The sequence below is a fragment of the Chiloscyllium punctatum genome, chromosome 10 (assembly GCF_047496795.1).
Source record: "Chiloscyllium punctatum isolate Juve2018m chromosome 10, sChiPun1.3, whole genome shotgun sequence".
NCBI classification, from domain to species: Eukaryota; Metazoa; Chordata; class Chondrichthyes; order Orectolobiformes; family Hemiscylliidae; genus Chiloscyllium; species Chiloscyllium punctatum.
This window is the reverse complement of record NC_092748.1, coordinates 36,007,146-36,022,727: the sequence shown is the minus strand read 5'-3', so window position 1 is coordinate 36,022,727 and position 15,582 is coordinate 36,007,146. Positions and strand designations below refer to the sequence as shown.

The window sequence follows — 15,582 nt, the reverse complement described above, 5'->3', positions numbered from 1 at the left end:
GTGATTTTTAACTAGAAGATTAATGCCTTTCTTCTGTGTTGTCTTTTTAATTTTAACAAAATGGTTATGATGATCAAGGATATTGAATATTTCTGAAGAAGGGTCACTGGATCCTAACAGGGCTGCGTGCAGGAGGGACTTTCTCTTTTCCCAGACTGGCAGCGGAGAACAATACCCGCCCATGCCCACCTGGTCTCAGGTTCTAACTTTTGTTAAAGCAGTGTGAACCATCTGAAGGAATGCCCGTCACTGCAGGAAGCAAGTCAATTACTTCCAGCACTCCTCCACCATCTTCTCTCCAATACCTGACAGTCACCCTCTCTCTGAGCTGAATTTGTCAGGCACATGCTCTGATGTCCATGGCAAGATTTCTCGACAGCTAGCTTGTTTGCCGAGAAAGCTGAATACTAATGAGGTGAGTTGCATCACTAACAGGACATTTAGTCAGCAATAATCCCCTTTACCTGGCAACTCCATGCTGCCTAGCAAGAAATATGTTGCCTTATTTGTTAAACGCATAAAAATGCAGCAAGTTATTCTGACCTTGAGATCAACTTTACTGAACCTCTCATCTGATTCTGCAATGAATCTCACCATAACCCATGCTGATCAGATCCTGTTCTGATTTCTGCCCACCATTCCCATTTATATCACATTTAATATACACAATATTCAATTTACAGGCACTCCCAATTCACACCATGCTCTAGTGACAGACTCAATTAACTGTCCTTCCAGTTGCCCCACATTGGATTTATGCACTCTCCCAACTTACAATACACCTGATTTACACACATTCACTGCTCGCCATAGACTTGAATAATTTACACTCTCAATTTACATCATGTTTGAATAAAACCATCCTCCCAATTTATACAAAGCTCAAGGTTTGTGTAAAGATTTGCAGCTCAGGTATCGGGTTGTCAGAGTTGTGGATATGCTCGCTGAGCTGGGAAGTTGATTTGCAGATGTTTCATCCCATGTTTAGGTGACATCCTTACTGCGTCGGAGCCTCCTGTGAAGTGCTGCTGTACTATGTCTTCTGGAATTTATTTGGTTCCGTTCCTGCTGCTGACAGTTGCCGGTTCCAGTTCCTCGTTGTACTGGCCGGTATGTTGGGTCTAGGTCAATGTGTTTATTGATGGGGACAATAAAACCATCACAAGACAGGATAAACAGAGAACAGCCGGAGAATTTCTAGAAGCATGGCATTCATCCACAGACTCCATCAACAAGCACATAGACCTAAACCCAATAGACTGGCCACTACAACGAGCAACTGGAACCAGCAACTGGAAGGAGCAGCAATGGAACCAAATAAATTCTAGAGGAGACAGTATAGCAGCACTTCACAGGAGGCTCCAAAGCACTGAGGATGTCACCTAAACAGGAGACAAATCATCTGCAAATCAACTTCTCAGCTTGGCGAACTTACCCACAAACACGTTACACCAAGCTTAATTTACACAGCCATCCATTTTGCAAGCTATTCAAATAAATGACACTCATCACTTACATCATCTACTCTATTTAATTTCAACAGGCTTAATTTGGCAACTAATATAAAAAGAGGATTCAACCATTTTCCATTGACATATAAATAGTAACAGAGCAGTAAAGAGAAGATTGGAGCCAATGAGCGATCAAAAAGACGTTGTACGCATGCAGGCAGCAAGCATGGCTAAGGTAGTCAGTTATGTTTTGTATTTCACTTTAGCAAAGAAGACGATGCTGCCCAGATCATATTGGAAACAGAAGGCAACACTATCACTCAAAAGGTTTGTAATTGAGAAGGAAGTGGTCCTGGATAGGCGGTAGTTAAAGCTGATAAAGCACCAGGACCTAAGGGGCAACTTTTGCATGCAAAGAACACTGCTTGTATGGAATGAGCTACCAGTGGAAGTGGTGGAGGCTGGTACAATTACAATATTTAAAATGCATCTGGATGGGTATATGAATAGGAAGGGTTTGGAGGGATATGGGCCAAGTGCTGGCAAATGGGATTAGATTAATTTAGGATTCTGGTCAGCATGGATGAGTTGGACTGAAGGGTCTGTTTCTGTACTGTACATCTCTATGATTTTATGACTTTATGACCAAATGGGATGCATCTGAAGATACTGAAGGGAGTAATGGTGGAAACTGCAGCAGTACTGGCCATAGTTTTCCAAAGTTCCTTCGACTCAGGATCAGTTCCAGAGAACTAGAGAATTACAAACAATATGCTCTTGTTCAAAAAGAGAAGCCAAGAACCTCAAGTCAGTCCATTTAACCTTGGTGGTGGGGTAACTTCTAGAAATAATAACTGGGGACATGGACAAATTAGAATTAAATAAGGGAAGCCAAACATGATTTGTCCTTGACAAATCCATGCTAACTAATGTGCTGGAATTTTTCTGATAAAGGTAGATGGAGGAATGGTGACATTGACTTCCAAAGGAAATTTGATTTACATAGCCCCGACAAGTAACATGTTGCTCATTTTACACACCCACTCAAATTAAATCAGGCTCAATTTATACACATTCCGAATTTATCACACAATTGTTTTTATGCACCCACTCAATTTATACAAAGTTCATTGCAAGCATCTTCCCAATTTACACAGCTATTCCATAAACCCTCTCAATCTTGTCCATACCCATTTTAACATCCAGTCAATTCACATCATAATGGGGTGCATGCAAATCAAGACAGAATGGAAGTCGGACTACCTGTCTGCTGTGGGCTATTTGGCACTGAGTAGATTTAGTTAAATTGACTCCACCAAAGCCTCTGTGTCATAGATTCTGAGAGCACAGTGGTCAGATAAGGCATGTGAAATCTTTCTGCAGTAGTACCACAGTCAATAGTAATAACATATGACAACGGACTAGACATTATTCATATGTTTGTATAATATTCAAGCCAAAGCAGTGAAAATAATTGTACTGCTGAAAAAACACTGTTTAAATAAAACATTAGTTTACATAACACATTTATGGTATAAACAGCAAATAACAGATATCTCAGATTGATTGCAAGTTGGTAACATTGGTTGATGTCAAAGGCCACAATATATACAGCTGAAGCAGTTTATAATTGTTTATCTAAATTCAAAATAATAAATCACAGGCTTGAAATAATTCTGAAATATGTTGGTAATTTCTTCAAAATAATACATATCTCATATTCTGTGTGTGGATTAGTTCAGTTTTGGGATCATCATGACAGTATAAACTGACTGTAACTCCAGTACAATCCATGCTGTTGATGCAGATTCATATGCATATTGAAGGTGAATGCTGCATCATTGTTCAAAGTCATGCTGACAGAACTTTCCCTGTGTGATGTATATTGATCTTAGAATTTCTCGAGTCAAGAAACTTCACATTGGGAAAAATGAAGCCAAAGCAAAACAGGGAAGTTTCTAAGATATCAACCAAGATTACTGATGGCGTTTGACTGTAAAGTGATACTTGACTGCATATTCAGTCAACAGACTTTTTACTCACTGGTGAGATGTTGGTATTTTTGGCTAGGCCAGCATTTATTGCCTATACCTAACTGGCCAGAGAACACTTAAGAGTCTGCCACATTGCTGTGGTTCTGGAGTCACTTGTAGACCAGACCAGGTAAGGATGGCAGATATCCATCCCTAAAGGACATTAGTGAGCTAGATGGGTTTTTCCAACAATCAACAATGGTTTCATGGCCATCATTAAACTCTTAATTTCAGACTTTTCATGAATTCAAATTTTGCAATCTGCATGGCAGGATTTGAACCCAGGACCCCAGAGCATTAATAGTCTATCAATAATACCACTAGGCCACTGGGTCCCCAACTTGGAGCAGTACAGCAGTTTACAATTGAATTGACTGCATTGTACTGTTTGGAAGAAGGTACAAGATATTTGGCCTGTTAACAGTTTTGGACAACCTCGCTGTGTACCATGGAGCATCACACAGCCAGATCAAATGTTTAAATAATGTTCTCTCTTGTTTATATCTCTGAAGTTTATAATCCCAACAGCTCTTTGCCTTATGATTTGGGTATATCCTCTTTTGAACCAACAGACACACAAAGTTCAAATCAGACAAGCAAGTGACCTGTAAAACTTAGAGATTGAGATTGTTGCACACCACCAAATTTCAGAAGCTGTGCAAAGCCTAAGGGTCTTGCATTGACTTCCATCAGAAACATGCAGCAAGCACATATGATATGGACTTTGACAACAGTGTCTGCAACAAAGAAGTGAACTGAAATCCTGTAATGGGAATTTAACTTGCTTTATGTGGTACGGACGGTATTTTCCACAAAATAAGGGTTAGCACTGCTGCTTCACAGTGCCAGGGACCCTGGTTTGATTCCAGCCTTGCGTGACTGTCTGCACATTCTCCCCATGTCTGAGTGGATTTCCTCCGGGTGCTCCGGCTTCCTCCCACAGTCCAAAGATGTGCCAGTCAGGTGAATTGTCCATTCTAAATTGTCCACAGTGTTGGGTGCATTAGTCAGGAGGAAATGGGTCTGGGTGGGTTACCCTTCGGAGGGTCAAAGGGCCTGTTTCCGCACTGTAGGGCATCTAATCTAATCTATAACTGGGGCAAACTGATGCTTTCTGCAAATTAACATTTAGCAAAACTAGTTAACATATAGAGACCAGTTGGTGGAAAAGGAACGGTAGTAATTTATCTCATAACAGGATATGTTAAGAGCAATATGGCTCATCATCCTCTCACCTGACTTTTATTTGCTGCCACCTTTGCAAACAATGCCTGAGACACTTTGGCTCGTTTCATCTCTTGCTGGATGTCATCATAAATAGCTGATGTGATATTCAGATTTGTGCTCTCCACCTTAACCAGGAGATCTGATGTCGACGCAGAGTTCTTGGCCTACCGAGAGAGAACATGAAAAAAAATTAAAATAAAAACTGCTTTCAGCCAGCCATCTGTGCACAAATCATCAGTGGATTTCAGTCAGCTGATGCCAAACTGCATTAGCTATGGAGGACACTTCCTGTCCATTATTCTAATCAGGTTAATTGTGATTAGAAATAATTGCTGTTCAGGAACAGAGCATTCCTATAGGACATGCAAACACAGTAAAGCATTTTTCATGCTGTTTACCAAATCACTAAGGTAGGCTGTGCAAATCATGCCCAGAAATAATAAACATTTCATTGCAAGGAGAGAGAAAAAAACCTGATAAAGTAGTGCAGAGACATAAAGATAAAACAAAATTGCCTGCATGCGGAAGACTCAATTCACTGAGAAAAAAAATGAATAAATGGGTAGAGACCCCTAAATAATAAATTATTACTCAATTTAATGTGCTCCCAAAAGTCTAGCTCATCCTTTATTAACGCATTACATATGTCAACCTGGTATGTACTGTATACCATCATTATGATTATTATGCTGGCCATGGATGTTGATAATTTCACATAGGAAATCACTGTAAATGAAAACATTTAAATTTCAGGGAACACTGAAAGAAGTGCAGCTGATTTGATGGTTTAATTTCCTTGATGCCGAATTACATTTATGTATTCTGCCATGTTCCATTTTAAAAAGTGTGCATGTCTGCTTTTGGTTTCTACATCAATAACAACAAAGCTTGCTTTTTGAGTACCTGCGAGGCTCGAGATGACCCTGGGCTGCCTGCTGAAGGCGAGACCATGGAGATGTTTGGGTTCATACTTCGTTCTCTCTCCTCCTGGTAGATTCGGTCACGTTCTGCCTCTGGAAGGTTCAGGAAGTTCTGCATGGCTCTTAGATTTACAAGGAGTGACTGGGATGCTGTTCTAGGATCTTCCTCTTTGCGGAGGATCTCTGATAGCAAGCCCTGGTGTAGAAGGCACCCAATGTCATTAAAAAAATTCAAGTGTGAATACCCCTGTCCCCAACATGTCCCACGTTATAATCCAATACTTCCATGCAGGAAACCTTTTGGTATTCTGCAGCACCATAGAAGCAGCTAAGAGTCAGGACATTAATTATTTTTGGAAGTAGGGAGAGAGCCCCTGCTCAAATTCTCAATTTGCTTTCAGTCTGTTTCATCCAAATGTTGGTGTTGACAATAGCAAAATAAACTCATAAATCAGCTTCAAAACTTTCACAATTAAAGCAGCTTAATGGATTGACATTGATTGTTAACCCTGTCAGATAAAGTTGTTTTCACTTCCAAGTGTGCTGGTGGTTCTGTTCATTTAACATAGACAAGAACCATCACTCAATAATGGCTGGGCATCTCGAGCTTTTTAAAAGTCCAAGCTTAGTACCATTCCAATATTACTTCTTGACACATCATGTCATCTCTTTATTTAATTTAGGGTTTTGTTTTGCACTGTAGCCATTGGCATTTACTTGAGGGTCACAGTTAAATCAACAATACCCATCCGACGGGAGTCTTACTTTCAATGCCCCAGACATACAATAAGTTGCTTTGTATTTCATGCACTGCATGGTTTAACATCTTGTGTTAATTACTGAATTTAAGGAGTTAGATTAGATTAGATTAGATTACTTACAGTGTGGAAACAGGCCCTTCGGCCCAACAAGTCCACACCGCCCCGCCGAAGCGCAACCCACCCATACCCCTACATCTACCCCTTACCTAACACTACGGGCAATTTAGCATGGCCAATTCACCTGACCTGCACATCTTTGGACTGTGGGAGGAAACCGGAGCACCCGGAGGAAACCCACGCAGACACGGGGAGAATGTGCAAACTTCACACAGTCAGTCGCCTGAGGCGGGAATTGAACCCAGGTCTCTGGCGCTGTGAGGCAGCAGTGCTAACCACTGTGCCACCGTGCCGCCCACAAAGAGTTCAGCTAAGCTTATTAACAATTGAGATGGCACTGCAATTGAATGTTGTAAATCAACACCTACTGCCACTAGGTAGCACGATGTTGCCCAAAAGTCAACAGACTTTACTAAGAAATTCCATTTTAATATCTCACTTCTGCATCTAAAGCCACACTTCATTTAAACTCAACATTCAACTCAGAAGTTGTCTGCTTGCATTATTTTGTACCATATGTGGCTTGGATGAATGAAAAAGCATAATGACCGGAGGCAGGTATAAATCCTCCATAAGAGCCCATGGAATGCTACCACAACAAGATGTTGCTTTGGCAAAGGGGGTTATGGAGAACAAGTTGTCCTAGGGGAGGGAAAATATCATTCCAATTGCTTGAAAAGTCCATTCTTCCTGTGCAAAAGTAAGTTGGTACACAGAGGGTCAAATTGTATGACAACAAAAAACCAATTTGCTGTAAATAATTCATCGGAAATCAGTGAAATTTTTGTCTGCACTTGTAAAAAGACGTAACTCAGCCTAGTTCTGCATAGAGTAGGAGATAAATTAAGCTCATTTTAAGTATATTACACTTGTATAGATAAATACACTGCCCTTTTTCACCTGGAAAATATTAAGATTTTAATACGCAAAACAATTCAAATGGCTTCTCATTTCCAAAAAACAAATTATGATTCCATTTAATTCTAATTTAATGAGGTGCAATTTAGTTTTAAAAGGCCAGGTGCATGGCTCAGCACTGCCTTGTAGTTTACATCAGTGAGAGCCTAGCCTACAAAATAGATGGCAAACATCAGTAACTTGCTCTGTCACCAACAGCCACTCCTGGAATATTATGTACTTGTATATAAAAACCACCATGTATTTAAGGACTTAGTCAGTTGCCACCTTACACAAGTTAATTGTCACAGATTTTGACTTCTGTAGTAAGTGACCTCGTGTTGCTGCAATCATTTCATGTGATACTGAGGTTATGGAGGAACATCTGTGCCTGCGAGATGCTCACTCTAATTCTCCAGCAGCTGTCTGCTGTTGAGAATCTTTGTTTCTGCGCTTCCCTAAGAATCTGGTACTGTCAGCCTCCAGGCTAGGCAGCGTGCTTGTGCTCCTTGCCAATGCTGTGTCCCTCTCCCTCTCTAGGAATGGAAGAGTCAGAAGTACCACAAAAGGAAACAAACTCTGCCACCAATTTATTACGGAGAGAGGCAGAAAACCTTAACACAGAATTAATAGCCAGGAAAAGGCATTTGTCAGGAACAGCACATGGTTTGGGGGGAGGGTAGGTCATGTAATAGCAAAATGAGAGTTAAAAGATTTAATATTAAGAATGTACGAATTGATAATAGTCTGGACTTGTATCATGTACATGTTGAGGAACCTCTATAAAGCAGATTTGTAGAAAGTGGTACTCAGTTTCTCTCTTTTCCTCAGTAGCAATTTTGAAGAATTGGAACTTAATTTTTTTGTAAGTCTCTGCCAGAAGATAGAGAAGAACATCAGCTCACCAGGGCAGCACACCTTATGTTCCAAATCTGGGTAAGAGTGTCAAATAGCTGAGCGTATAAGTATATCTCAACAACACTACTATCTTACTTTCTTGAAGATATTTGATCACTCATGTGTCAACCAGTGGACAGCTTTTATTTGTGTTACTGATTATGTATAGAGGTATAACTATATATTTGTATATAAGACCAGGGAAACGATAGATATGGACAGTAACAAAAGGCTAGCAGGGAGCAGCAAAACAAAAGCAGCACAGCAACCACACTGGCCAGACCAAAATCAAGGCATCAAACCCCTGTGGCATAAAGAGAGATGTTTCCTGAAGGGAATAAAGTTGTGAGGTAGGATGGGGTTAAGAAGCAACTAAAGAAAAGGCTAAGACAGATATAAGCCTTAAGGAAGATTGAAAAGACAAACTTATCTTCTCGTAAAACAGGAAATTATTAGTCAGGGAACATCTACTGGTGTAGCTGAATAAACAGAACTAAATCAGATTTTGAAAAGTCTTAACATATTCATGCAAGAATCAATGACTGAAGAATATGGGATATTTCAAAACCACATTGGATGACCAAAATTCAATACTATATTTAGCTGATGGCTTTGACTCTCTGTAACTCCAGATGCTACCTTTTAGTCAATAATTGGGACTGACACCTTTATAAGGGGTCACCTGTATCCCCCAGGTAGAGAGTTGCTTATATAACTTTAAGTAATTTCCACCATTCCTTTGCAATGAGTTAGAGTCATCATCTCATGAGTGCTGCATTAACTTGTGAAAATGCCACTTAAATGAAGTCTCTTGGTGAAATCTTGTAACAAATATTTACCTGGCAGAAGGGTGCAGATTTTAAAAATACACATTAAGGAAGTTGAGGATGATGATCCTGTCATCTGATGAATTTCTTTGTAATTAGCCTTATATTTCTACATTTACATTTATTAGCTTGGATTATTTTTTTCCTGTCCAACTGGTGAATATTCAATGGGCCAAAAATCGTGTATGACTCTATCAATGACAAACTAGGAAGCTGGTTCAGACAGCTACTGAATCTGTAGTGAATTAATATTCATAGGTACAGTTACTGAACTCATATATTTAATTAATTTCCCTCATAACATTGAATGTAAAACTTTTATTTTAAACTTAAATAAGGGCGACTATGTGGGCATGAAAGCTGAGCTAGCTGAAGTGAACTGTCAAACAAGGCTAAAGGATTGATCAATAGAGTCAATGACAGACATTTAAGTGGATGTTTCAGAATACTTAGAATAAATATAGCTCTACTGTCAAAACAAATTCTAAAGGGAGGATCCACTATCTGCGATTAACTAAAGAGGTTAAGAAAAGCTTAAAACATAAGCAAACAGCATATCACTCTGCAAAGATAAGTGGCAGATCTGATGATTGGATAAAATATTTTAAAAAACAGCAAGAATGACAAACTGGTTAATCAGGAGGATGAACAGGTTAACCCGGACAGCATGAAAGGACGCTAGCCAAGAATTTAAAAATGCAGGTGTTTCTACAGTATTTAAAAAGCAAAAGGGTACATCAAGTAAGTGTTGGTGTTCTAGAGAGCAAGAATGGTAAAGTAATAGCAGATAATAAGAAAATGGCAAATAAATAGTATAGATAGTATGCCTTTGTCTTCGTTGTAGAGGATACAAAAATATCTTCAAGTAATAGCTGTAAATCCAGAGGCTGAAGGGATAGAGAAACTGAGTGCAATTGCAAATCATGAGGGAAGTGGTAACTAAGTGAGCTGATGCACATGTAGACTGACAAATCTCCAGGTCTAGATAAACTTCATCTTATGGTCTTATAAGTGGTTGCTAATGACATAGTAGATACTGTGGTTTTAATCTTCTAAAATTCCCTAAATTCAGAAAACGTTTAATCAAGCTGAAAAGTAGCAAGAATAACTTCTCAGTTCAAGATTAGAGGGAAGCAGAAAATAAGCATTGTTTCATGAAAAAGAAATCATATTTTGCAAAATTATTAGTTTGTTTTTGAAGTTGCAGCATGTGCTGTGAATAAAGGGGAGCCTGTAGATGTACTATATGTAGATTAGGAAGGTATTTGATAAAGTGTCACATCATACTTTACTGCAGAAAGTATAATCTCTAGGTACAGTAGGTAACATACTAGCACAAACTGAAAATTGGATGGCTGGCAGAAAATCAAGAATCTTTGTTTGGCAGCATTAGATGAATAGAGTCTCACAGGAGTTTGCACAGCGGCCTCAACCTTTTACAACTTACATGACAAACTTTGATGAGGGGAATGAAGTCATGGTAGCTAAATTCACAGATGACACAATGCTAGGAAGAAAGAATAACATTAAGAAGACAAAGGAGTTTACAGACAGATATGGATAAGTTGAATGAATAGGCAATAATTTGATGGATGAAACATAAAATGAAAAACATAAAGTTGTTCACTCTAGCAAAAAGGATTTAAAAAGCAGTGTATTACCTAAGTACAGAATTATTGTGAAATTCTGAGGTGCAGAGCGATCTAGGTGAGCTAGTGTATGAGTTACAAAACAGTAGGATATATGTCCAGCATGTTCAAGAACTAGAAGAATATGAGGACTGCAGATGTTGTAGAGTCAGAATCAAGAAATATGCACTGAAAAAAAAATACAGCAGCTCAGGCAGCATCCGAAGAGCAGGAGAGTTAACATTTCGGTCATTAGCCTTTCATCAGGACCCTCCTCAGATGAAAGGCTAATGACCAAAATGTTAACTCTCCTGCTCTTCGGATGCTGCCTGACCTGCTGTGCTTTTTCCAGCACCACACTTTTCGATGCAGCATGTTCAGCAAGACTAAGAGAGTCAATTCTTCTATAAAGCAATGGTTGCATTCTTCGCACTTTAGAAACAACACTTACAGTGTTAGCAGTGTTGTAATCGTGTTACAGCCAACACACTTTTTAAAAGTTCATGCTGTAGAAACAGCGTTCCCCATTTATCAATTGCGTGACAGCAAACTCGTGTTGACAAAACATGCGTTACAGAACAACCTGTACTTTCCTTTATGAGAAGAAGAATTTAACATCAAGGTAAGGAATGATGTGCTTCAGTTATACAGGGCACTGGTGTAACCACATCTTGAATGCTCTGTGCAGTTTTGGTCTCCTTATTTAAGAACATGAATGTGTTAGAGCTGGTACAGAAGAGGTTTCTAGCTTGATACCTGGAATAAGCATAGTTTTCTTATGAGGACAGTTTGGAACAAGTTACGCTGTTTCCATTGGAGTTAGATGATGGAAGGGTTTGGGGGAATTAAGCTTGATTGAAATGTGTAAGATCTTGAATGATCTTAACCAGGTGGGTGTGGAAAGCATCTCCAGGATGAGAGGGCATGCTTTTAAAACTAAGGGTCAGCCTTTCAGGACATGGAAGAGGAGACTTTTATTTCTCTGAGGGTTGTGCTACTTTAGAACTCTTTGCCTCAGAAGTTGGTGAAAGCAGGATCATTTAACATTTTTAACGCAGAGGTCTCTCTCATTAGGCAGGGAATTGGGAGTAGACGGGAATGAGGAATTTGAAACACAGATGGATTTCATGCATGATGTCATTGAATATCGGAATAGGCTTGAAGGGCTGAATGGTCTACTACTGCTCCTGGTGGTCAAACACCAGCTCATGCAACACTTTAGGGCAACAGCCTGATGATTTTATGAACACTTAAGTCGAAATATGTACAAAAAGAAGTTGAAGTTCACTCACATCGCGATGAATGTTGTTTATTTAATAATGTGCTGATGGAGAAAATCCTCTTTAAACCAGAAACATTGAATAATGAAACATAAGGATTGCTCAGGATCTACTTTTACTGGAGTCATGAAACCAGATTAGGAAGAAGATGAAATTGGAAAGTAAATTAGGAAGTAGGTTATTAATTGCCAACTGGTGAGGTTATAACAAAACTTCAGTTGTATAACTAACTGCAAATCCAAAATCCACACAAGAGTTAATGACATCAGATCTTCCCTATTCATTATCTACAGATAGGCCTATCAGTTAGAGGAGACTTATTGAAATATGTTAACTATCCTTTTAACTACACACATATAGAGTTGTGCTTTAGATTTAGTTATCTATTTTTGTTTCTATAAAAAGGTGGACAGATATTCTCAGCAAATCTGTAGTCTTTTTCTAAAACAGGCTACTCATCAGTTCATTGACAATCCTAGTAAAAACTCTATTGCAGAGCCGATTTAGATATTAGGCCCATAAGTAAACACAATTATCGAAAGGCATCAAGAATAAATAACAATGAAATGAAACATGAGGCAATGGGAGCAATTCCCAAAAGAAAGGCACTGAAATAAGGCTTGGTTCAATGGACAAAGAGATCTTAAATTGGAGGATGGTAGGGAGTTGGTAACATATGTATTTGAAGCATTAGGATGTACTGAAGCCCACCATTACTGAACATAATTAGAAACATGTCCCTTAAAATAGCTGCAACCTACTCTTAACCATCTTGCCTGAGGGAGGTGATGGATGGGAGGTAGGGAAGAGATCTTTTGAGCCCATTTATCTCTATATTTTAACTTGATCCTATTTCAAGAAGGAGACACACTGGTGTCGCATTCTCACATTTGCATTTCGCCTGAGGAGCTTGCCTTTACAGTCACTGGACTCTAATTTTATACCAAGTCTTACTGACAGTAAAGACAGGGCCAGCTCTCTGTTCTTTCATGACTCCCTTATCCCGTTGATAGAATCAGATCTGTGCTTCTCGGTTTGCAAAGGCATTCAGATTCAAGAGACTAACTGCAGGTGATAGAGAATAATTGGATATCATCCTGTCGAATTTTGTTATTTAATGTGAATATACCAATATATTGTAATGGATTGAGGATTGGTTAACACACAGAGGTCAGGGAGTCAAGAGTAATATTTTTCCTCCAAGCTGGAAAGATGTAACTAATGGAGTGCCACAAGGATCAGTCCTAGGACCTCAGTTATTTACTGTATATTAATGACTTGGAGGAGGGGGAAGAGTGTAATGTATCCAGATTTGTTGACAACACATAAATGTGGGAGAGCATGTTGTGGATGAGGATACCAGGACTATGCAAAGGGATAGAGATAGAATGAGGGGCAAAAGCATGGCAAATGAAGTTTGATATTAATGTGTAGGGTCATGCTTGAAAGAAGACTGAAAGAAGAACAAAACCGAACTATTACTTAAATGGAGCAAGACAAGGTGCAGCACAGAGGGAGCTGGGTGTTCTTGAGCATGAACCAAAAGGTTAGCACGTGAATGCTGCCAGGAATTAAGAAGGCAAATGGAAATTTGACTCTTATTGCTACAGAGTTAAAAGTCTAAAAATAGGGCAGTCTTGTTACAACTTGCACAGGGTGTTGGTGAGGCAGGAGTACGCATGCATATGCTGCGTATAGTTTTGATCCCTGTATTTAAGGAAAAGGATCTACTGGCATTGGAGGCTGTTCAAGAGAGATTCACTCAGCTGATTCCTGGGAAGAAGGGTTGACTTATTGAGTGCAGCTAAACCAGTTAGGTCTTTAGGTGTAGAAGAATAGGCTGTTCGTATTGAAACATTGAAGAATCTGAGGGACTTCACAGAGTAGGTGCTGAGAAAATGTTTCCAATGGTCGGGGAGCCTTGAACTAAAGCACATGGTTACAGAATAAGAAGACACTTAGTTAGAACTCAGATATGAGTGAATCTCTTCTCCCAGAGAGTAGTGAATCTCTGGAATTCAGTACTCTAGTGTTACGGAGGATAGATCACTGAAAGTATTTAAAGAGGAGATCTTTGAAATATCAGGGAGTTGATGCAAAGCTGGCACAAAAGAGGAGTTGGCAGGGGAGGCCTGAGGGGCCAAATGGCCTACTCCTGCTTCTGTTTCTTATGTTCTTAAAGTACTTGCTGCTTTATTAAAAAGAATTTGGTTTTCTCTAAAGAAAGAAGTTTGTAAATAAGTCACTTGATCCGCCTGTGAAATTCACTGTTTGTCCTGATGAATGCGGTATTAATGGAAATAAAAATTAGGATAAAGGTACTTCATTCAGTTTCACCCCTTTAGTTCCTCTTTTCTTCCAATTTCATGAGCTTTCAGCACGCCACATGATTCTATGCGACTATGAAAAATATGCAATTTCAATATATGGGAGCCATGCTCCTCACAGGTGCATCATTTATTGTGGGGAACTCACAAATAATCAAATTCAACATTTGTTAGATTACTATGTTGGTAGGCAGAGTGCTTATGTAACTTTTACCGAGTGAGCTCATCCTGCCTGGCCTGTTCAGACTAATTTACTCAGCAGACACGATCGCTGTTCCCATGCGACTGACCCTTTCCTTATTCTTGTTTCTCTGGCAAAGGCAAAGAGGAAATAAACAAGCACCTGTGTACGATTGAAGGCAACTCGTGCAAACACGGCTTGTGACACGCTGGCTCTCTTTAGTTCATCTCGGACTTGCTGATAGATTTCTGGAGCGACCTCGACTGATGAGCTGGAGGGCTCCGAAGGTTTTACAGGCCTGGGGATAGGTGGGTGATTGAGGAACTGTTGGTTAATGGACTGGGGGTGCTGGTGCGCCAGCAATCTGCTGACAGCAATCTGCTGGTTGATCAGGTGGGCCATGGCGAGCTGCTGCCTCACCAACTGAGGGCTCAACTGCGGCGACAGTAGACTAGGACTCATGATCGGTTGTAACGCTGGCACTTGGCTTCGGATGGGAGGGCTGTGGTGGAGCTGGCTGTGAGGAGGCTGCTCACTGCTCTTTGCTAAGTTTGCCAGTTGGTTGATGCTTGTCAGATGGGACGGCCGTTGTCCTAGGACACAGTACTCGGCTAGATTTTCTCTTTCCACTAAAATGGAGAAACAGAAATGGGTCAACACAAAGTGATCTCAGTGACTATTACAAATAGCGTATAGAAAAGAAAGGATTTCAGTACAAGCCTAAACTATTTCTGAAAAAAAGGCACTATTACTCTAAATAACTTCACCTGGAAGGTGAGTGTGAATAATCTGCTGCATCAAAGAGAGGGTCCAAAAAAGTTTATTATTGCACTTATGGATATATACTTCAGAAATGAAAATGTTTCATAATATTCATTTTTACAGATTGGCAGTGTGACTCCTTGTACATTTAAATGGTCCAAATAAAACTAGTCACCCAAAGGTCTACTATCTCAATACAGTTGAAGTTATTAGTTTTCAACTGTGTGAGGCCTATGCTCCTCTATCAGGATCCTACAAGGAACATTTCTCTTCA

At 39.7% G+C, this 15,582-nt stretch overlaps 1 protein-coding gene across 10 annotated transcripts in view; it reads right to left on the bottom strand.

The window, feature by feature from the left end:
• Positions 1-15,582, bottom strand: part of satb2 (SATB homeobox 2) — a 166,822-nt gene that overhangs the window by 87,363 nt on the left and 63,877 nt on the right. For all 10 annotated transcript variants that reach the window (XM_072578925.1, XM_072578927.1, XM_072578924.1 and 7 more), the window contains 3 exons: positions 14,709-15,175; positions 5,615-5,827; positions 4,720-4,875 (listed from right to left, as the gene is read on the bottom strand). In XM_072578925.1, coding sequence (XP_072435026.1) covers positions 4,720-4,875; positions 5,615-5,827; positions 14,709-15,175 — 836 coding nt within the window. The remainder of the gene's footprint in view (positions 1-4,719; positions 4,876-5,614; positions 5,828-14,708; positions 15,176-15,582) is intronic.